The 24,577-nt window shown below is 37.5% G+C and overlaps 1 protein-coding gene across 1 annotated transcript in view; it reads left to right on the top strand.

Moving 5' to 3' along the window:
• The window catches only part of GPC6 (glypican 6), a gene marked incomplete at its 3' end in the record, with an annotated part of 805,049 nt that overhangs the window by 577,137 nt on the left and 203,335 nt on the right, over positions 1–24,577 (top strand). Inside the window, exon 4 of the mRNA XM_082013968.1 lies at positions 10,233–10,398. Within this exon, the coding sequence (XP_081870094.1) occupies positions 10,233–10,398 (166 nt within the window). The remainder of the gene's footprint in view (positions 1–10,232; positions 10,399–24,577) is intronic.

The following is a 24,577-nucleotide window of genomic DNA, read 5'->3' as shown; positions in this document are numbered from 1 at the left end:
GTAATCACCTTACTATAAACTTTAAAGTGTCTTTGGCATCATGACTCTATCCATGTTTCTTAGAACAGGAAGGAGTTGAAACATGTTGGGTCAATCTGTTGTCACTTGTCACCTCAAATTATTGCATAACATATCACTGGCCAAGACTGCCAATATTATGTATGCATTTATTTCTTTCTCATCAGGGCTAATGTGTTCTTGCTGACAGTGCACTACTAAGACATCCCACAGCCCTCTGCACCACCCCAAGCTTCATGCCCTTTTTAAGTCAGTAAAACAATTCACAGGTCACTGAACAGTGAACAAGACTTATTTGTGAGTACTTGTGAGTACTTACGAGTGATCAGAACAGTTTTGCTGTTTGCTATTTTCTCTATTTGAGAGAAATTATCTTCTTCTCAGGTGCTTTTCTGTTTTGCACTGTGAGCATAGATAGGCAGTCAGCAAGACTGATCTCAGGCACGTAGTCTGCATTTGAAGCATCTTGGGTGTTGTAAGTAGGACTGACATTGACCATTCTTCACATCATTTTCTTACCCAGATACTGCTGCGCAACATGTCTAACTGCTCGATTTGATCATTATCTCCTGCTGCGGCAGTTCTTCTCTTTTCCCGTCTCAACCCTTTCTCAGAGTTTTCCCTCCTGCTTATCTGGAGGTTTGATTTCCAGATTATCAAGGACGTCCCCTTCTATTTCTGATTTGTACCTGGGTAATACCTAACCTACTACTCTGCAACATTTTTTTTCCTCCCAGTGAGCACAAAGCCACTTTTGCTTGATTATGCAGAGCCTAGTCTGGCATTTGTTCCTCACCATTCTTTCTTAATGCCTTTTTCCACTTGGCTCTTCTTCTGGCTGTTCTACAAGGCAACTGCACATCATTGCTTAGTAACATCATCCTGCTTTTCTAGTTGGAAAAAACAGTGGATTCTTCTTCCTTAACTTTAAACATATGCATGCACATGGATTAGTCATTATAGCACTACAAGAAACGCTAATAAGCACCTATTTTAGGTGCCTGGTTTTAGGTTGAAGTCAATCTGTTTTGTAAGGGATAATAGATCAGATTTTGGTATCTGTGTTTAATTGAGCAAATCATACTAAATTCTAAAATCATCTAAAATGTTGGACTTTGTGGATTTTCTTTTTTCTCCTCAAATTATTTGAAGTAGCCAGTTTCAGGGGATTTTCTGACCCTGTTGCTTAGTCATGTCCTATTCTATTTTCAGCCCTGAAAAATTTAGCATGTGCTTTCCTCTTAAACCAAGGCCATCTTATCTGGTGGAGGCCACAGACATTTCTACACAAGGCTGGAATAAATGAGCATGCTCCCTTTTAAGTGAGGTGCAGTGGATTTTTTTCTCTCAGAAGAAAGCAGAGGAACTACTTTTTGTTAAGAGTGTGTCTTAAAGTTTCTATTCCAGAAGAGATGGTGGGACTTGAAAAGCCTAAGAGCTGTGAGAGTCCTTCCTTATTTCTGCATAACAGAAAACTTCTTATCTCCTGGGAGTAGAAGGAAGAAATTATTTCAAAGATTTTTCACCTTGGCTTTGCCCTTGAAATGCTGAGAAAATAACAGATGGAATCTATACCTCAAATTCTATTTAATGTGGGCTTATCCTAACAACAGATGAGAAAGATAAATATTTTTCCAGAAAATTTGCAGGGCAGATTTTTCAGCTCAGTAATATCTCATGGGATGTAAACTCCTGTATCCTGGAGTATTTTCTCAGCTTGCACTATTTTCAGTCTAAGAAATTCTCGTTTTAAACCTGTTTATAACCAAATAACATTTTCCACCCAGTTTGTTTGAAATTGATTATGCCTCAGACAGGTAAAATGGGATTTAAGAACATTTTAATATTTATATCTGAGCATTGAAACATTTCATTTTGTAAAAACTTAAATTGATAAAAAAATTGCTTTAAAGCATCACTCAGAACTGATTCAAGAGATTAAAAAAACAGCTTTACACAAAACTTCCTTGTGACTGCAGCTTTTCAAGTGGTTTTCTAAATTTGGATTTTCTGTATTCAGATAATCTGATAACTATTTTTCCTAGTTTCCTAAAAATAGGAGAAGCTATTTTTTTCCTCTGTAAATGGAGGTTCAGTCTCACCCAGGTAAACATCTGAACATTTTGTCCTTGTTTTTTCTTGCTCTTCTCTAGGGAAATTGTGAAATTCCACAATTCACCTCTCCAACAATGTTTTATTATTTGATCTACAACTCCTGATGTAATCATTTAGAGACTTGCAGTCTTCATTTTCCTGTAGTCAGTTTCAGAATTATGTGTTATGATAACTTAGGCAAATCACAGAGGAGAGCGATACTTATGAACAGTGTTGAAAATTTCTCATGCATAACTTTTAGGGCATTATCCATCTAAATACCTTTAAAAATTCCTTGTGATGTTTCCTTTTTTTCATCAGTAAAATGGAGGAGCAATATTTGTCCACCTTCGAGAACCGTACACACACCAGAACACAACTATAGACAAACTGAGATGACCAAATAAGTATGAAAAATGCCTTGAGTTTTAATAGGTGTTGGAAAGAAATCCAGTTGCCATGTTTCTCATGATTATCATAGATAACGGAAAAGAACAATGGCTAAATGTTCCTCTTTTTTTAGAATAAAATAATGTGGTTCCTCTGAGTTGCAGTGGGGTAAGTCCGTAATGCTGCACAGTTTGTATCAGATAGTAAATGTGTAATTTCTTTTTTACATTATAAAACTTTTCTGGGTTCAACTATATTGCCCTAAAATTGTTCCTAATAGTTTAATGACCATATTGAACTATAAATTCTATATTTTCTAGGAAAATATTTTATTGGATATGAAAACATTAAAATTCAATTTACGCTGTTTTATCTCATCATATTCTTGAGTTATACTATCCCAGAATTGTGTGAATTTTGCAGCTGTTTAACTGGTTGTAGTGTTTTACTTTGATTTTGGTGTAATTCATGTGCAAAGTTAAAGACACTCATACAAAGCTGTAGCACTCAAACCAGGTCTTCTACCTTTCAGTCATCTGGGATGCTATAAATTGTTAAAAAGATGTCTATTTTCATCTTTGGGAGCTTAGTCTTAGACTAGACTTTTGGTTGATATAAGCAAGTATTCTCAAATTGACCTTCTACAACATAAATTCCCAGTTGAGTATGGCTGATGCGGTATTTCCATTTTTACATCAGATTGTACTATAAAAGCAACGAACTGAGATCTTAGCATCTAAAAGCCAGACTGAAACAACAAGAAGTACTTCAATAAAGCATTCAAATATCTTATGAATATTTCTATGTAGTTCTAATTAGATACACACAGATATATTTTCAGCTGAAACCTGCTGAAAAGAACTTGCTTGGTATCTAGATTATTAAATGAAATCAGCAGTAACACAGTGCTTATGAAAATAACCAAAATATGGACAAGGAGAAAAATTAATCACTTGGATCCAGCAGTAAGCAAATCTGATTTGAAGAAAAGAAAGAGCAAAAGGAAGAAAAACATCATTGCCAGCTAAGCTTTACCCGCTTTCCCCAGTATTAAAAACAAAAACCAACAAAAATCAATGGGCAGTAATTGTAACATGTTGAGAAGATAATGTCAAAGATATATGACAAAAAGTAGTGAGTGATTAGACTGAAATTTAACCTTTGTACTGAAGTTAATTAAAGATGAAAGGAAAGAAAAAAGGACTTGTAGCTCCTAGGATGGGTGATCCAAAGGTTTGCAGCAATCCTGCGTGCCCTATAAAGTGTACTACATGATACACCTCAGTCTGATCCCAGTTACATCACTGTTACAATGGGTTTACACCCATTTCACAAGCTCAGAGGTGATGTTTTTGTGTTTAGGAAAAGTTTCCTCAGTTCTAGCAGATTGAATGCAATTGTCAGCAATTCTTAATTAAAGGTTTTTCTTCTTCCTTCTCTTCGGAAATCTCAGCCATGAACTTCTAATCTTCATGTCCCATTTGATTTTAAATATAATTTTGGGTAGAATTACTATAATTATACTGTGGAGGTTTTTAGACAGGAAGTGCTAGAATTGGACTATGGAATTGTCCATGGACTTATTAACTTTTTGGTAGAAGAATATGAGGGAACAGCTACTTTTAGTGCAGTTTGCATTTCTCTTGGAGTTGGTCAAGATATGCCAATATATTCAAGATAAACTCTGACCTGGCCACATACATAAGCATTTTATTATTATCGCCCTAGTCCTATTTGAAACTCTTGAGGTAATTAGGCTGTGAACAAAATCATGCTTGGGAAACTTAGCTCATTTTTCCATCATTAAGTTGTGGATGGACTACACAGAGATCCAAAAAGTGACTTAAGGATGTCAGTGCCCCAGTTTCTCAGGTAGTGCATCATGCCTGCGCAGGACACGCATCAGCCTGCTAAGTGGGGAGCTGGATGATTTAACCAACATACAAGTGCTAAAGACAGGGATTAATTACAAAACTCTCTCCAATTATGACCATTTACATGGGATTGCAGGAATATACCTTACCCTCTTGTATAAAGCAAAGCATTTGATGCCTCATCTTGAACACCAAATGTGAAGGAAGTAGAAATTTCTGTTTTTTATCTAGCAGCCTTGTAAGAAATAAAAAGCATGTGAGAAATAAAATGCAATCTTTTTCTCCTTCCCAGACTATGGATTGTTCTACTGTAGAGGCATTTTAAAAGAATATCTACTTCCTGGGCCATTTGGCTAGAAATCAACTGGTTCCCCCCAGCAGTTTCTCCCCAAGGTCTTCATATTAAGGAGTGACTCCATGTAATTCCAAATGGGATCAGTTCCTTTGGGTGTATAGGAAATGCAGTAAGGAGTTGTGTGTGTCCCCCGTTGTGGTCTCTGGGGTGGCACTCAGTTTTGGTTCATTTTGCTCATATTTGACAGATTTTATTATATGCCAAGAAATGACAGGATCTGGACCTAAGTATGCCTTTATGCTGTGAGTTTAGGTACATTCAACATTACTTTGGAAGAACACCCCTACTTTATTATGAGAAAACATATACCAGCTACTTCAGTGAGGAATCTCCTATAAATACAAGTAGAGAAACTGCATGTCAGTGTGTTTGATCCTTCTAAAGGTGACCATTTGTTTAATCAGTTTATCTGATTCTTTGTATCAGAAAAAAGATTTATGTTTGTGTACCTGACAAAGACAAGGCTTTTGATTATAAAAACAGGTCAAATACATAACAAAGCAGTCTTTGCAAATGCAGCGTTCCAAGAGAGTACAACTTCATGGCTTTTACCCAAAGAAGTTCTCTCTTTGATTATTTATATTTGCAAGTTCACCATTGCAAAATCTATCTTCTGGATGAAATAATATTCCTCCTAGAACTTCTGAAGGGGGAAAACAAGTGTTCAGTAATGAAGCCCTTAAGAATCTTGCTTTTTGGGTTTTTTGGGGTTTTTTGCATGTACGCAAAACCACACATTTAGATAAAGCTGAAGCTGTCAGGAAAAATTACAAAGTAATGTAACATGTCCTGCAGCTACTAGGCTCAATCAAAGCTCAGAAAGGCACTTTTCTGACGTGCTGCATTCCATGTATGCTTACACTAAAATGAAAATGTCCTAGTCAGTCAGGAAGACAGTATGATATAATTAATGACTCCTCTATAGCGGTTTCCCCAGTTATGTTGTTCAGTGTGATCAGATTGATTTATAATATGTGATTTACATGAGGACTAGTTACTTCTAAACTTTGAAGTCTATGCAAATTTCTCTGCTGCAATTAGCATAGAGCCAATTGCAATGTATTTTAAAAGACAAAAAAAAAGAAAAAACCCAAGCCATATCCATTTACAAATATTACTTACAGAAAAAACGTTGAAACTCTTGAAGTGAGGAAGAGCTCTCCTTAACAATTGCAGGTTTGGAATACTTCTGAATGAAATTAATATCTGCCTTTTGACTGGTCTGCAGAAAAGTATTATTTAGGTGTGAGAGACTCTGAATATTTTTCTTTTAAGATGGGAATGAGAAATGGGCTTTGAAAATACATTTCATAGAATTTGCCAGCAGCAAGAAGTAGCAAGCGAGTTATAGGTGGTTGAAAAACAACTTGCTGTGATAATCTCCAGATTTCATGTGTTCATAGCTTTCTAAATACTCACACTCTAAGCTGAGTATTTTTAGTTTGTTTTTTTACCAAGATTTCAGAATGTTAGAGCAAAATTTGATTTTTTTTGTGTGTGTGAAACTTACTTCAGCTTTTGTTGAGGGAGAAAAAAGACCTGACTGTATTCTCTGAAAATAAAGGTACAGAAAAAACAGCTGGAGATGAGAACTGAAACTTGACTGCTCACTGAAGGCTAGATTCAGAAAGTCACTTAACTGTGCCTTTCCCAGCTGAAACCAGGAGACAGAGCATTTAACTTTTAGCGTTCAGGCTTCCAAAGTACTTGAGTTACTTTAATGTTTCCCTGTGCCACAAGTGGGAAGGGTTGGTCACCTAAAGGTACATCAGTACTGTTAAATGACAGGGGAATATGGAGCAAGCTGAGAATGGGACTTACGGTGTGCTCAAGTCACAGCTTAACTGTTAGCTCTCCTCCTGGACGTGTTTGGGACCTCTCCATGGGGCTCTCTCCACACAGTTCCGGTCTGGAGGTGCACAGCTGCTCCAGAAAGCTGCAAGAAGATACCTGTCTTGTTTTGGTCCCCTCCCTTCTTCTCAACGCTAACCCAAGTGTAGTCTAAGCACTATCAAATGTAACCTCCTGTCTCACTTCAAAACATGCAACATTATATTTAGCTTCCTTTTACTCCCATTGCCTGCAGTACTGCCTCCTATTATTCCAAACACTGTGAGCTGAAAAATAACCACACAAAATAATAATTATGTAGTTTAGTCACTCAGGCACCAGGTGGGACCCAGAGGAGATGTAGTGCCAAATACTATGTAGTGGAATGGGATGTGGCCAGCTTGGAGAAGAAGGTGCTGGCAGTAAGCAATGTGAATGTAAGCCAGTCCCTGCCACTTGGCCTCGGACAGCAATCGATCTGTGCTTGTATTTTATTTCACCAGCGTAGCATCTTCTGAAACAAGAGGTCTGCAACATCCAGCTTGATCAGCAAGCTGCTTGTGTTGGTTTTTGTCAGAGGCAGATACAGATATGTCAGAGGTTTCCGTAGAAACTTTCTCCATCTGCTTTCTGCTTGGAGTCACAGCTCTTAAAAACTGTGTTACTTCTCTCTAAACAAAAGCAGAACACCTTCCTGTATTTAGAATGTTGTTGCCACCGTTTTGTACAGGGGATATTGAAACGTTCAGACAAGGTATGAGACACCTGGGTTCTGCTCATTCTTTTTGAGTGGTAAGAATTTATCCTGACTATTTCACAGTGGACTGTGTCTGGGAGAACTCTGGATAAAGCTGTTCTGTAATGCAACAAGAATTCAAGATTCACTGGGCCAGTGCAAATAGATATTCCAACTGGCCTTTAGGGTCCTGTCCTAGGAGATCGGGGGTATGGTCCAGACCTCTGGCAGAGAAAGACATGATAGCTAGTTACCTCTCAGACTACACTTGTGATACAATAAGGCTCACATAAATATTTATTATATTTGATTTATATAAATATAATATAAAGACAGGGACTCTCTTCTCTCCTCTAGCTATGCTTCTCAAGAATGAAATTGCCAGGAAGTTTTTGTGCAAGGTCAAGATCCTATAGGTATATGTGCTGCCAGCACATGTACCAAAGTGGGCTTGGGAAGGTGCGGATGGGAGAACATGTGGATTCCAGCTGAACTTAGGGGTCAACCAGGTGCTGACAACTTTGCATTGACAAGACTTCTGGGCCTGGGAAGAAGCATAATTTTAAGCATGAAAGGAACTTTGCTGGTAAAAACTCAGATTTCTATCTGCCCACAGATAGAAATATCTCTGGCTTTAAGCAACAATTTCAAAGTAATTTTGAAGATACCTTTGTTGACCATAAGTATATGTATTCTGCTTATGTCTCACTTTTGGTGCTAATAATTTTGTAAAAATAGGTCTGTTCTAGGTTTGGAGGTATAAAGATAAAACAGTTGGATAAGTGTCTCTAAAAGGTAGTTCTGAGCAGTGGAAATAATGAAGTCCAGCTTTCCTTGTATGTGGATCTTCTGTTGTTTAATAAGCTGAAAGTTCCCCCTGGTGCTTTTTTAACCCATGGGTCATTCATAGCATCATTCCTCCACGTGAATTCTTTGATATCTGTGAGGAACTGACCTCATGCTTCAGCCTTTTCCTCAATAAAGGCAGTAATAGAACCTCTCTCCTTTTCTTCTCCCAGCTATTTTCAAAAAAAAATCTACAATCTTAATGTACTGAGACCTGAAGTCTTCAGTCAAATTTGATTGAAATTGACTGACAGTTCAAAAGCTATTGGAAAAGGATAGATAAATATACCTTCATACACACCATCAGAGTGTTGTGCTAGTCAAGTGCATTTCCCTAGGAAATCAAGGCAAAAATCTCTTCTGAACATACTCAGAAGCATCTGCTCTAATTCTTAACAGAGACATTTTCATGTAAAAATGTCCCATGTAAAGACTGTGTACTGCATTGTTCTCTAAAAATCAGTGATTTAACATCAAAAAGGGAGAAAGAAATTCCAGAGAAAAAGTGCCATTTTAGTACAATACCGATAATACAAACCACATCAGTCAGTTTAGCACGTACTGTTATAGTGCAAAGTCAGATTCACGCTTTCAGCCCAAGTTACCATGAATATAGAAAAACAGTTTAGTCCCTTGAAATTCATATTAGAAGTGTTGCATTTATTCATAAACCAACAGAATGAATGAAAGGAGTGCCAGTGCTTTGCACTTCTATTTCCAAGAATTTTGAAATCACTGAGGAACCTGTAGCCCTTTGTCATTGCTCTAGACTGTCACTCCAGAATGAGAACTTTATGCTCCACTGCATCATGACAAAATGCTATTGCAAGTAGTACCTAACGTGCATTTTTCATAGAAAAGATAGAAATTCTGGCCTGAAAACGTACATTGTGGTAGTGCATACGATTTTAAAAGTCTGAGATGAAACAATTAAATATGGAAATGAGAGGGTGAGGGAAATAATATTTACCCAAGGAACTTCACATGTTTCTCAAATGTGACCAATTCGTGTGGTTTTAAATTTAGATAGGGAGCATTCAGTAGATGTCCTCCAGAAGATGATTTATGCCGCCCTTCAAGAGGTGGGATAAAGAAACCACGCAAAAAGGACCTATTTCTCTCCATTGAATGTGGAAGGCACACTGCTGAATAGATTCCCAGAATTTTGATGACTAAAAGAGATGAGATGAAGGATCATTAGAAATAATGGAGAAGCCTCACACAAAAACCTTTCCCTAACCTTCATGCTCCCTCTCCAGGAAACCTGCACCCTTCTAGTGTGTAATACATATCACTAAAAATTTATATCTACACACTGCTTCCTTCTGTCAGCCATGCCCAGTGTTAATGACTTTGACTCAAAATCCTGAACTCATTGGGTGTCTTTCCATTGGTGGCTGCTTTAAGTTCACCATGTGCAGCCATGCTGTGCCATGCTGATATGTATATTGAAATGCATTAGACTGCTGTCTATAATGCTTTTTGTCACTCAAGATGTTGAAAGCATACAAGAAAAAACCCTGTCTGATCTCTTTATGAAATTGTCTGAGAAGACAGAAGGGTATTTTTGGCTGAAAACAGAACGATATCCCTTTGCCATGGTCCAGTTCTGAATAATTTTATAGAAATTGTCAAGATTATCCTGGATTTACTGTGCTTTAATAAAGAGGAGACTATGACCCAGTGATGGTGTGACTGACAGTTCTAGCTTGAGCAGAAGAGCGTGGGGCCTTCTCAGGATCCTCCATGTTAGGATCAGTCAGTTACTGTCCAGCTGATTCCCTGGATGTTTTCCCTTTGCTTTCCAGTAGACTTTGTGTGGGAGGGCTGGGGAGGCAAGCACTGCCATCAGTAGGGGAGTGTTGATTTTTGCATTCCTGAAAATCGCTGCTGGCTGTGCTAAATGAAGATAATTGGCAGGGATCGATTAGTCTCATAGGAGGGTGTTACTAAGGGTTGAGCTCTTTTCACAAATTGCCCCTTCTGCAGTTACTGCTTGAGAGGCATAATCTCAGTGATCCCGAAATTCACAGAACAGGAGATTGATTTCCTCCTTTTTCTTTTTCTTTCCCCACCTTAAACTCTGCAGGTCAGTCCCACCCCAGGGTGCATCCGGGCGTTAATGAAGATGTTGTACTGCCCTTACTGCAGAGGACTTCCCACTGTGAAACCTTGCAACAACTATTGCCTCAATGTAATGAAGGGCTGCCTAGCAAATCAGGCTGATTTGGATACTGAGTGGAATCTGTTCATAGGTAAGAAGAGTTTAAATATTAGTGGAAGGAAATGCTGGTAATAGCAAACATCTGCAGAGTTTTGTGAGGTTAGAAGACACCATATTCGTTAATATTCAATATTCAGAAGTCAATATTCGCAATGAAGCAAATGCAGATGCACCTCACTTTCTGATTGACCTTCCTGGCTTGCAGTAAGAAATGACTCTTTCCCTCTTCCGAGCAGCCACATTTTGTATTTCATATTTCAAAAGGAATGGTGTGGCTTCTGAGCTGAATTATTACATGATATGTGAAACGTTGAGAAAGCTTTGGTTGAGGATTTAATAACAACACAGCAGAAATAGTGTGTACTACAACTGAAAATTAGGCTCCTGCAGGCTGAGAAGATAGTGACATTGTATAACATCTATTCAACATAAATCACAACAGCTGCGGTTCTTAATACTGGTAGTACTTAGGCAAAAACTTTAAAAGTTTCGTACCGTAGCAAAAAAAAGAAAGACCAAACTCCCAGAAGAGCAACATTTAGCAAGAAATTGGAGCTTGAAGTTGGTTTTGATGATATACAGGATAGGATGAAGCATTAGACAAGGCTAATGATAGTACAGAAAGAACAGAAATAGCTAGTTACACCAGTCACTAATGAGCATCATAGCCTAGACCGGATTTCAGGAAAATAAAAGCAGCTGAAAAACATGGGATAAAGCTCTCTTTATTGCAAGCAAAGAAAGGAAATGTTAGTTCTACTTTTGGAAACACAAAATATGAGCAATCTCATTTTGTTTAATTTCAAACCCCACTGACCAATGTGACTTTGAAAATTTGACTCTGACTCATTCGTAGATTTTCACTTTACTCAGCATAGACTTGGTGCAAGACGGATAGAGAGAAGAAAACAGAATGAAAAATGAATCAGAGTATGAAAAGTGAAAAACAGCATTGAGTGTGCTATAAAAATAGCATAAGCCAAAAATGCAAACAACCATAATAAACAAATGATGCAAATAAACATGATTTCTCAGTCCCTTGTACTGGTTAAAGGAGCTGACATCGGAAGCAGCACTCTATGGAGGGATACCCATGGGATTAACTGGTGTGAAAAGAAGAGTCAGTTTATCATCAGAAAGCTAAGTAGCAGCTGATGGGAAAACAATGCTGGCCTGTTTAAAGTCATTGCATAAGCTAATTTCCCTTTGTCATTAAAGAGTAAGCAAGAGTTGAATTGTCACTAATTATGACCAAAGAAAATCATGTAGGCTTTGAGAAAAAAACGTTTTAACTAAAGTAAACAGCAGAGTTTTTATTAAGGCAGGAACCTGTTCAAATCAAAAGCTGGAAGGTAAGCTTTGTGGTCTTAAGAGAAGATTTCCTTTTCTGGTTCTTTAAATTCAGTAAGAGTGCTGGGCAGGGTGAGGTATGTCTTGGGAAGTGTGGAAATGCTTACAGATTCCGACTTTCAGAGTCTTTGACGCAAAGCCCTTGTCTTCATCAATGTCTTTCTGATTTTCATTGTTCCTGTGCTCAGAAAAGAAAAACTGCATGAAAGCTTGTACATTATATTAAAACAGTGCTAATTTGTTAAATACTATGTGATACACTGTGTGCTTCCTTAAAGGAAAGCAGGATGCTATGCAATTATCACTTCAGGCCAGTGGTGACAAGGCAGTATGAAGTACAAATACATCAAGACATATTTCCTCTTTCTTCTACCTATCCAACTTCCCCTCTACAACTTGATGGGGAAGGGAGTAGAGAAGGAGAAGCAGAGATTTTCCTGTGTTTGGAAAAGGTATTCCATTTTATCCCATTTTTGAGCCCTTTGACAGCTTTGCTGAAGATGAGGGTCCTTAGTCCTTCCTTTATGAAAGATTGAAATCAGGCAAGTTGTCTCTGTCTCTGACAGCTGTCAGAGGCTTTCTAATACCATATGCAATTCCCTTAGTACTAAACACAACAAAACTTCTACTCACTGAATTAAAACGAACAGCAGCACTTTACAGCACCGCTGAGCTATGAAAGATTGAAAATTATACATGAGCAGTTTTTATCCCTGTTCCCATACTAGGAACCATGCACTAGGCAAAAAAAGGATAATTTTGTGCACTAACAGTCTCTGCGTAGGCAGGAATCCCAAATGTTATTGCATATTCATACACAACAAGATAGTTTTGCTTAGCTCATAATCTGTGTATTGCAAGGTTGTTTTGGCAAAAGTAGGTACTAGGAGAAAACTCTCAGATGCATTTGTCAGTAACTAAGCAAATACTATAATTTGGACTGCATGTTCTTGTATTGTTCTGCAGTTACTGTAATTTTCCAAGCAACACCCAAGATCTACAAAAGAGGAGGAGCAGAGGAAAGTAAATGGGCTCTCTGACAACAGGATGTGTTACATGTTCCACCTAGTTTATAAATATAAAAGTCAGGACTGAAATCACATTTATATAGCACTAATAAATCTTGCATCTACTTTCAAAGCTAGGGAGAGTGGGACAGCTTCCCCTAAACATCTGGTGCTTTCCAAGATTTTATAGACTGTGAAAATTGGTAAGAGGTGAAACAGCTGCAGCAACATGACACATGTTTTATTATATTTTTCCTGTTTGTGTCACCTTAAGGTCTGTGTCTTTTTTGTGTAACATTTCATCATAGGCTTTTTGTATTTCGTTGCCTTCATTATTGCACAATAAAAGCCAAATGTAGCACATCTCATTCTAGCAGAATGCCTCTGAAACTCAGAATTTTACCTGAGAAAGGAAGACAATCTTTAATAGTTATATTATAATTATAAAACTATAATGAATAAATGCTTCTTCCAGGTACCCATATAAAATATTTAAGAGGTATTTAAAAGTAAACCAGTCACACAGACGTTGAAAATGTGTATTTTGACAAAGCTTGTTTCCGATGTTTTGCCTGTTAGTTACCCCTCATAATCTCCTTTGCACCACTCTCAAGCAAAGTTAGCAAATGCAAGATAAAAAGAATGAGTAGAAGAACTGTACTGCTGGGGAAGGAGATTGCCTCAGGGGAGGAGCTGACTGATTCTGTGGAATGGGGAAAAGGGGATTTTCTCTGTCTCATGGCCCAACAGATACAGTCAAAATTACGCTTTTCTCCATGGAGCTATACCAATTAACAGCGATAAGGATCAGGGATCCCAATGCTCATTCTGTCACAGAAACATAGAAAAGACAGAGGAAGCTATTCCCACTTACAAAGATTCAAACCCGATCTATCTTAAGGAATTATATTCAATTTTAGCAGTACTGTTACTCTTCTTTCTCTAGTTGCCCTGTATTTCAGTCCCTGTTTCTATCTTGAGATTCTTTGACTTTCCCTAACATTAGCTTTCTCTACAACTGATTATTTATTTCCCTTAAACTGCTCTTTTTCTCAAGCAGGAATGTCAGTCGAGGAATGAGCTCCCCTTAGTGGGCACCACACTTTCCCTCGGTACCCTCATTCAGCTTCAGAATCAACACCCACAAAGATAATTTCCATGAAAGCAAGTGTATGTCATTCTGACCATTCTGACCATTATCCACCGGTTCAGGATGGCAAAGTGGCCATAACGCTTTTTTTTTTTTTTTGGCAGCATTTCTTTCACAATTAACAGTGGTATTAACTTTCTTCTGCCTTGTGACAAAAAACATAGATGATATTATATCTGAATGTCAAGGAAGATTGTGAGCCAAATATGGTAGTCCTTACTTAAATAGTTCAGAACAACAGAAAAGAAAGAATCCAAGTAGTTGCTTTAATCACAGGAATTGCTGTACCTGGGCTTTTTTTTGTGGACACCTAAAGTAAACCATAAATTCTTTGTTGCTATATTTAGTGACAAAGTGTACACCAGTGTAGTGCAAGTGTAGTAACGTCACCCATGGATTGCTTCGCTGCAGTCCATGGAGGTTTGCCACTGCATGGCTATTTATAGTAGCAGAAATAACAAGTAAATTTTTTTTTTTTTACTATGAATTATTCAACAGTAAAACAGACACACCTGGACCTTACTCCCATGTTTTAGTAGGTGGGTGATTGCGGAAAATACTTCAGAAGTTGTGCAGTAACACAGATGTGCAAATGACCGTGATTCTGATGGCTTGGGATCACTTTCCTGCCTGTCAAAAGGAGCCGAGGGGCTCCTGCAGTAGTTCACGTCCACAGCCATCCCTCTGCTCAGGCTGGAGAGCAAGTGGGTTCGCTAGCAGTGTGTGCAGTATTTGACAAGCTCTGTAGCGTAGCAAGGCAGATAAGCGTGTGATGTGTTCCCACTGTAGTATTCGGGGCCAGCAAAGCTGGCATCCAGGCTCAGAGAGCCAGAGCCACCTCTTACTGTCACCATCCTGCTAGACTTCAGCTAGCTAGGAGAAAATCATATCTGCAAGGTTGCAGCAAAAGCTTCTCCTTCCAATCTTGAAGTTATTTCACTTACTGTCACTACAGCACCTCTGCACTACTAATAAACTTTCTCTTTACTGTGCTTTAAGAATCCCGCTTTTTTCTTGCTATCAGTATGACACAGACACTTACCTTAGGAGACTTCTTGAGGTAGAGGATACCATGCAGTCTCACTTATCGCAACTCAGTCATTTCAAGGAAAACTCTCCATCAAAACCTTAAGTACTTACTCCTAATGAAAGCTTTAGAGTGATGAAAATATGCAATCAGTTTTATTTACTGCTTACAAAAGCCCTCAGGACCCTGTGTTTTCTCTGTTCCATGTGCAAGCACGAGGATAAACATTTTCCTTGTAATGCTTCAAGAGACTACCTAGATTTGTCTTTTTTTAATGGCTTATTACAAGAATAACTCTGCTTTTCAAGGCTCGGTTTGGTTCATGGAAAAATGTCTATAATTGCAATAGTAATCCTTTACAATTTTCTTCTTCCTGTGCGAGCAGCTACTGTAAATAAACACTGACATGGCTGTGTAAGCAACTACATATTAGGTTAATGAAAATAGGGAAACTTTTAAGTGTATTGAGATAACACTCAAAACAGATTGGGTTTTTTGCCCCTTCCTTCTCTGAAGTGTCTAGCACCTGTCACTTCTATTTACCCTTACACACTACAGGCCAAAGGCTGGCAATCTGTTGTAACTCTCAGTAGTCAAAAGTCTTGCTCCTGCTTGATCACGGTAAGTAAGAGCTAAAAACAGGGATTTTTGCAATCTTGGTTACCTGGCATTTGAATTTCTTCCCTCTGCCACCCTCCTCCTTAATCATTATATGAAAGTATGCTGTGATATTTATTATATGTTAGACTCTCATAAGGACTGTGGGAGAAAAAATAAGTTGTATTACTCCCTCCATGGAGAGGCACTGCAGAAGGTTCCTGCAGTCCTGGGATGCCATTACTCCCAATTCAGAGTTTCTGGTAGAAATTAATGAACTTTGGTTTGACAAGCATAGAATGGGTACTTGAATGCAAACACTGAAATTTCATAACATGCTTCTGGAGCTCATATGAAAACTGATAGCATTCGTAGTTAAGGCAGACTAAAAATCAAAAAGTATATAAAGCCTTATTTTCAACTAGTGTCAACTTAGCAAACGTTTAGTTGTTTAGGCTAAAATCGTCCTTTCTTGCTTTCTTCCTGAATGAAATGCATCGTGACACCTCTAGTGAAACTATCTTTGCCACCCATCAGAATGAGAATAGGGAAAATTATCTTTACCTAATGCTTTTCATCTTTTCTACCCATTTCTTAGGGAAAAATTAGTGCCTCCAGAGTTTGGAGAAGTAATATTTTCTTTAAGTCTCTTGCCTGTTCAGACTATAGTCGCCATTATTATACATCAGCATCTATCCCTTAGTTGAAGTGGCAGGGTTTGGTGGATGGCTTTAAGGGTTGTGGAGACCCATCATGATTATATATGAAAAAATGGAGTCTATAGTTTAGAATTATTTTTTCTTGCGTTAGCTTATGTTTCCCAAAAGCAAGGGAAAATGAATAGGGTACTCTGTTGTGTGATACAACTGCAAATTCTGTTGCTCAAAAGTTGAGAACAACCAGATTTGTGGATGTGAATCTAATGTTGTTTGCAACTCAGAGCAACAGGCTGAGGGTCCTCGTTAGCATCCTGTCCCTCGAACCTTGGCATGTCATCCCACAGCTTGTCATGGGTAAGCTCGATATTATCCCCCTCCCCTTTCAAGTTTAGTTTCAAGCCCTGTCAATAAGCCCCACTAGCTTGTGAGCAAAGACCCTCTTCCCCCTTTGAGAAAGGGGAATCGCATCCGATACCAGCAAGTCAGGTGCCGTGTAGGCCGTCCCATTATCAAAAAAACCAAAATTGTCACAGAGCCATGCATTGATAGACTGAGCCTGTCTGTTCCTTCCAATGTCACTGACCAAGACTGGAAGGAGAGAGGAAAAAATACCCTGTGCTCCAGATGCCCTTACCAACCGTCCCAAGGCCCTGAAGTCTCTTTTGATCACTCTCAGAAGTATAAAGGATACACAACCTGCGCATGTAATTCCTCATATGGTAATGAATTCAGCCTGAGAGAAGCTCTCTGAAGTTGTGGGACTGCCAGCAAGGTGCAAATAGCACCCGCGCTTGCCGGCTGCTTAAACCCTGCTTACCCTGCTAAACCTCTCTGCCTCCCCCGGGGGCAATACAGTTTCTTGCAAGCAGCTCACAACACCCATTGCCCTGTATATTTGCTTTGGGATGTGTCACTGAAGAAGACGTTCCCTTCTGTGGGACTATGGGGATCTTCTGCTCCAGTTACTGGCTCAAGAGGGCTGGGACTCATCTGGCCTGATCTGGCGGTGCTGACACCATTGGCAGCCCGTTACTGGGAGGATGCATCCTGGAAGGATGCTAATGGCTTCACTCAGGGTGACTCTTGAAAACTGCAGCCCCTGAAGAGGAGATATGGATTTCTGAAGATGCAGATGCTTAGTTGAATCATAGCAGCAAAATTCTTGGGCTCCTGAGCTTTGACATGACTTGTGGAAATGATTAATGGTGATTAACTATGCCATTTCTGATAAGGATAGAAAGATATTAGTGCATGTGAAACACATCATCCATCATCATGTCATGTGGCAGTTACAAACACAGGATCGAATTCGGCAATTCTAGGATTCCGCCTTTGCCATCCATACACAATACTCTTGAACTGTATGATTTCTGCATTTGCAGGAAAAAAGCTTCTCAAAACTTGAAGTGATATGAGAGCCACACACTTAGCATTTTCAGCAGGCACAACAGAGCCCTAGGTTGACTGCAGCATTTAGATGCTACAGCATCTTTTGAAAATAACAAGGCTGATCAGCATTGTCAAAAAACTTTAAAAGATTGTATAAAGAAACCATTGGACCCGAATGATGACTTTTTAGTTCCATTTTCATTCCTCATCTCCGACTCCTTCACATCATTTTACCTCAGAGTGAAATGACTGTCTAGTACACATCAGCACAGTTTGGAAGTTGCATAGAATAGCAAATTTCTCTGTGTTTGCATTCAGGGGAAGTGTTGGGGAAGCTGATTTGCCACTGCCCTTCAAAATGCTATGAATGAACACAGGGATGTTACATGAGACACCTATAGAGACAGAATAATATGTTAATTATTTATTGCTTAAATACTGCATGAATCAAACATTATTATTTTGTACTTTTCCAAGTCCATAGCTATGCTATCGCAGGGGACTTGCTTCCAGGAGCGCAGTAAACTGTACTGCTCTTTCTGCTCTTGGTTACCATGTATATTATTAACACCTCAAAGGAGATTTCTCTTCAAGAGGAGAATTGATCTCTCAATTAATTATGCTTATGTAGGGCTGAATCTCTGTTTACCTGTGAAGGCATCCCTCAGGCACTTCACTGTGCTGATCTCTCTGTTTCACAGGCCAGAGACCAGCTGGAAAATGTTGTACCTCCTACCTGGTCTGATTTCCCTTCTGGTTCGGGGCGTTTGGGGCACCTGGTCTCTCTGGCGTATGAAACAAGGGTGTGAATGGAGCAGACTCAGAACTCATCCATGCTCTTACAGTTTGGCTACCTGAAAGAGCTACTTCAATGCAGTTGTTTTTTCAAGGAGTACAAATCCAAATGAAGAACGTGTGACTTTTTTCATTTTTCCCAAGCAGAAATAAAAATAAGTCTACTTAATGAAAGATTTGGTTAACTTGGGCATTATTTTGAACAATGTAAAGAGATTTCTTTCAAATGTTGGGAGCAGGAGGAGTTAAATATCAATTTAATTGTTTTGAACTTGCTACTTTGGCTGTACTTAATTGAGGCAATGCTACATTACACTTGGAACCGTGAAAATGATGTTATCTCTATAAACATATCGTCAGTTACATCATCATTTGGCTTGGTCGGTACTGACAAACTTCAGATGATATGAATTTTATGTTTTGCAGACACTCCTATTTTTAAGGGAAAACATAATGATGCAATAATTTGAATTTTTCCCAGAGGAATACCTAACATTGTTTTTCAACTTCTGTCTCTGTGTCCATTTTTCTGCATTTTATTTCTGTTTGTATTCAGCCGTATTTAAGACCTGGTCTGAGAAAAGTATTTTGTTGCACTGTGACACCACTTTATACTCTTAAATTATTTTGTCCTGGAATCTGCATCTATGTTAGAAGACTGCATAAATAAGAATCAGTTTTCATACACTGAAAATAGAAATTGAAACTATGTAATATTTTAAATGATCTGTTCTTTCTGATAGATTGGTTTGCCAACTATTTCAGATTCTCTAAATTTCATATTAGAAACAAATGTGAAATTATGTTCTCCATTATTCTGGTACATGTAATGGAGAGATGCCCATAACTCAGAGCAAATTTCTTCTACAGCAAAAAACCTCCCTACCTTACTACTATCAAAACACTTGGTTATATCTGAAAATTCTTTGCTGAGGTTATTATACAATATCAATAAAAGGTGATAGGTGCTAATCCCTTACCACACTGATGTCAAGGCAAAATTGACATTGATTTGCTTCGTATTATAATTTTGAGCCATTGCCTGATGAAGACTAATCTGTTTATGAAAATGTCTTAGGTAGTATATTATCTTTTTACAGTCATGTCCTATGACCTTAAAAGGAAACTGCACATATTTCTTTTTGAAATACAGAAGCAAAGTAGTGTTGGCACAAAAAAAGAGATTTTGGGTTGTAAATAATCTGACAAATTCCATTAATGAGACATTTAAGGGTTTCTTAGTATCATTTCCTTATGCTTTTTCTGTCCCTGAATTTCAGAGGAAGTTTCAATTTGATGTATCTTGAAGAATAAAAACTCAACCCAAAACTCAGTAGAAGAATTCAAATGTGTAGACAATCTCAGTCTAAATCACTAAATTTTCTTTACTTTTTAACTGCTTATGCAGGTCTTTTTTGAGCCATATATAAATGACCCTGTATTGCCAAAAGCTTCAAACTTTATTAGCAATATGGCAAAACCTACCCAAATATATAATTTTGTATGGATACAATATTAAGTACATATGTTCCTTAATGTAAACAAAATGTTCTTTTTTTCTTTTTTTTCTAATGAAACCACATAGGTATTCACGGGCACAGATTACACTCAGTCAACATTCTCGTTTCAGAAAGACTTTTGAAGGATAAGCTGATAGAAAAGGGTGAAGAGTGGTTGACTGAGCTATAAATTTCTCATGACTTGGCAAAGACATTATGATAAGGATACCTACACAGTACCCTGTATCTGTGCCAGTTTTAATGGAGCAAAAAACTTAAAATTATTAGAGAGATCAGAATTCTAGTAAAACAAAAAGATTCAGGAAATAATTATTTCTTCCTGGTATGGGTCCTATGGATTCCCTTCTTGCAATATGTCAACCCTCCATTTCTTCTTGTGAAGAATTTTTTTTTCAGATACAGGAATTATTGGGAAAAACATAGATTTTTCCTCTTTTCTCTCTGCCTTACTAACAGAAAGCCTTACCATTTCTATAGTCAAGAGAACTAGTTTGGCCCAGAGTGCTATGACAGAGTTGGTACGGCCAAAATTCATTGAGCATTTTTGTAACAGTGAAATCTAAATGTGTTCTGATGCAATTGGGAGATTCTGATGTGTTTAGAAGGTAATATGAAGGTAATATGAAAAATTCGCCTCTTATATTTCTTATTTCTATGTGTTACTCAGTGTCACCTGCCCTGTAATATAACATTCAACATCCCTTAATGTCATTTATATTGCAAGTTAACCTATGGGAGTTTAAACTCCCATGACATGTATTTTTCATTTAGCCACCAGAAGCATATACTGAACTTTCCATGTCAGTAGGAGCTCACCTTCATAATATCACACTTCAGTTTGCAGCAGCAGTAAGGAACCTTTCTATCTGTCTTGTCTTGCTAACTCTTAAAATACAGATAACTATGTAGCAAAAAATAGCAGCTTGAAAAATAAAGAATTCAATTTTGGTTCCACTGGATATTTGTTGCTGACCTCAAAGGAGAATCCAATTTTTCAACCAAGCTTTACATCTCGCTGTGATGTTGTGAAATGAGATGAAAGTCAGTCGTCTCTTTCAGTGTGCAGGTTACAACAGCATCTTCCACTTAGCTCAACTGTAGGATGAGATGAAAATCATCACTAAGCTGAATCATGTACCATAGAAAATGGGCAATGCCAAAAAGGCAAGAAGTTATCCTGAGCATGAGCCAATAAAACATAGAGCACTCACAATTTTCTAAGCTGAATTTCATAGATGAAATGGTACAGAAAGTCTTCCAGTAGATTTCACTCCTCTAATAAAACATGTAGGATCATACCCACTGGCATTTAGTTATACTTCAGCATCCTTATTTTAGTACATTGGTTAAAGGAAGCTGACAAATCAGATATAGACTGTCTCTACTACAGGAACAGAAGAGCGACAGTTCTGGCACACATAGCAACATTTTGTGATTTGTGTTTCATTTATACACTCAAAAGAAGGAGTTTATGTATTTCTTATGACAAACTAAGAATGAATCCATGAATATTTTGTTAGTTGAAACTTTTCTGATATCTGCAGTGCTGGAAACGTACTCTAAATCAGATTCTCCTCTTTGTACTGCACTTACTCTTTGGTTAGCTTTTCATACCAATTAGAAAATGAAATGGTGGTGTTTCCTTTCTACTTTATCCTGGGAGATATTCTGTCAAGAAAACCTTTCTGTGGGAGGCATGAGAGATGGCTGCTGCAAGCTACGTTGATGGCTAAAACCACATTTGAGTAATATGGAAATCTTCTGTTCCAGATATTAATGACTGACATTCTCATTTTAGCACATTGACTGCACTCAGATAAATCACTTCTAAATTATTAGACAGTTTTGAGTCCTTTCATAATATTTAGTTTGACTGTCTTCTCCATATATGATTAATATATTCTTACAGTATCTTTCAATCTTTTATTTATATAAGTGCATATTATATTTGGGTTGTTCAAATGCAGCTGCCAGAAAAATACATGTAGAACCTAGTTGTTTGATTGATGCATGTTTTGAAGAGTGTATATATAAATTAATATTTAAAAAATTGCAAGGATGTAAAACTATGGTAATGATATGTTAGCGTCTTTTTAAGAAGCCTCTGACATTTCAGAGGTGATCAAACTTTTTCATGGAAGTTTAGTAAAAGTATAATAAATTACTCAGGTTGAAATCACGAGGGACAGCGTGACAGAACTTCAGCTGATGAAAATCATTTACTAATAGAAATATGGCAGTGAACAATACATGAAGGTCTCATTCTACTGATACTGAATATAGCTCTCAAAAAATAATTCCAAAAAGAATTAATTTTGTCAAGTTATTTGTTACTGACAGATGAGGAAAGCAAGTACTTACTTTTCTTTCTGTGAAAGAACCTTCAAGCTCCCCAGCCCCCATACAGTTCAGGAAAAGTCTCTTGATTCTAAAATTTGGGGATGTTTCTGTCCCCTTAGAAAAAGGCATTTGTTTAAATATCTAGTTATATAGGCCATGAAGTCAAAAACAGAGCTGCTGCAGAAAGTCCCATGGGTAAAGTAAGGGTAGTCTTGTATAACATTTCAAGTTGGATTCACGTTTGTTTGAAATCCAGCAATATTAAACCCAAGCATAAGCCCAGATAGCGTTTAGAGGAAGGAACTCCTGTTCCAGTCTGCCTTCTTGCTATTGTCCAAGTAGCACAGGCTACAAGGCACGACCTCTAGCCAGCTACTCTTTACAGGGAAAGAAACCATCAAGCAAACATAACTTGCACTTTTTGAAGAATAAACAGTCTCAGAGGGAAACAAAGAGGTTACAAACAGCTTTTTCCAAAGTACATGACACTGAATTATAATTTTCATTTTCTCTTCATTTCACATTCATCTCATTTGGCCCAAATGGTGATATAGGTCCAAATTGTGTAAAGTCTTGTGACTTTATAGTGCTCTGTAAGTGACCATAATGCAGTCCTCCTCAACTGATGCCAGTATACATGGTTTCATTGTTGTTCTTTGTAGGGTTTTTCCCAGAAGTGCTCACCTCTTAGTTTTTTAATGTTCCATATAAATATGCAAAGCATGGTGCACACAGGAGTCTTGTAGTATAGCTTAATCAGCACTGTCGGAAATGTGTTTCTACTCACCACAATTCTTCACTTATTTTTCTAAAAGCATCCTATTTTGTTGTAGCTTTCACCTCTGTGGACATCTGAAACATATGTTTAAATTGGAGAACATTGCATTTGCTATGGATGAAAATAATAAGCATTTATGAAGAAGGATAATCTCTCTTTTCAGTTTTAACTCGGTCACAAAATCTATGTTTTATCAGAAGTCTTTTTTGTTCAAGTTTTTGAATGTTTATCCATAAACCTACATGAAGTTTGAGAGATCTGGGAATACTATATAAAGTAAATAGTTCTGACTAAAATTCATTTAGGTCATGTGATGTTTTAGTATTTCAGCTCAGCTTATGTGCAGATGTTACAATAACACCTTTGTCTTGGAAAATCTGCCTCTCAATATATCCTATGCATATGTGATAAGCTGCTGTAAAAGAGATGAAAGACACTCAGATTTCTGATTTACTGTGTTTCAAGAGAGGATTATTTCAGGGGAGGAGGGTAGATTTTCTGAAATTTTTCCCCCAGCTCACAGTAGAGCTCAGGGTAAACTGCAAGACCTTCAGGCATAAAAGTATTATTCCAAGCATTAAAGATCCCTAATGTGAACATGAAAAAAATAATTAGCCTTTCCTGTAGACCAAATTGTTTTTCAATACTTGTAAAAATATACACCTTAAAATAAAAAATAAAAATGGTATTGAATTAGTAGTTATTGAATGTGCACTCTGTTTTTCATTACTTTTTACTGAAATTTTATGGAAATTAATAGAAATTCTATTGAGATTAATAGAATAAGTAGCTATTATATTGCCATGTAACTCCTTGCAGAAGAGTTAGAATTCAAGGCAAACGGGTTAATTATGAAATACCATTATTTTCAGTGGAAACTGGGTAGCTATTGAATTTCCTTCATTTCAGCCTGAATTCCATAGCTCTTCAGCTTTGGTTATCTATCAAATTCCTTTAATTTAAACAGATACAGATAAGACAGAAAATTCCTTTTGTTTGATTTCTATTTGATTAGTGGATATTTCTCTGAAGCATATAAAACAAGCTCGCCATATCCAAACTGTCATATGTGACCTCATTAAAGAAAAAATTGGAGGTTAGGTAATGTACGTGAAAGGTAAGAGAAAAGGTGTAGAGTTGTGCTATTCCATCTTATATACATTGATACATTTTATTTATTGTTCTTATTTAGTTAATAAAAGCTCCATACTGGGACCTGAGTTCCCAGGAGAATATTACAAGACTTTTTAATAAGCAAAATTTAAGAATATTAAAATGTCCTTACATTTAAAAGCTGTATTTAAGCACAGGCAACAAGCTGCTGCTTGAAGAATAGCAACTGTAGCTTGTTTATTTGGGGGAAATGGAGCAAATGCCTTCGTAGGCTTCACAGAAGTGCCAAGAATATGAATGGACATCATCTCAACCAAAACATCCTTTTACAATACTACTATTTGAAAGAAATAATGATTCAACACTCTGCAAATGTACGTGTCACCTTTCAGTGAGTGAAAGAAACACAGAGAGATTAAAAACAGGCTTTTGGGAATCATAGAATCATAGAATACTTTGGGTTGGAAAGGACCTTTAAAGGTCAT

This window comes from Phaethon aethereus, assembly GCF_964289735.1.
Source record: "Phaethon aethereus genome assembly, chromosome: 1".
NCBI lineage: Eukaryota > Metazoa > Chordata > Aves > Phaethontiformes > Phaethontidae > Phaethon > Phaethon aethereus.
The sequence above is the reverse complement of the archived record's forward strand: the minus strand, read 5'-3'. Positions and strand labels throughout refer to the sequence as shown.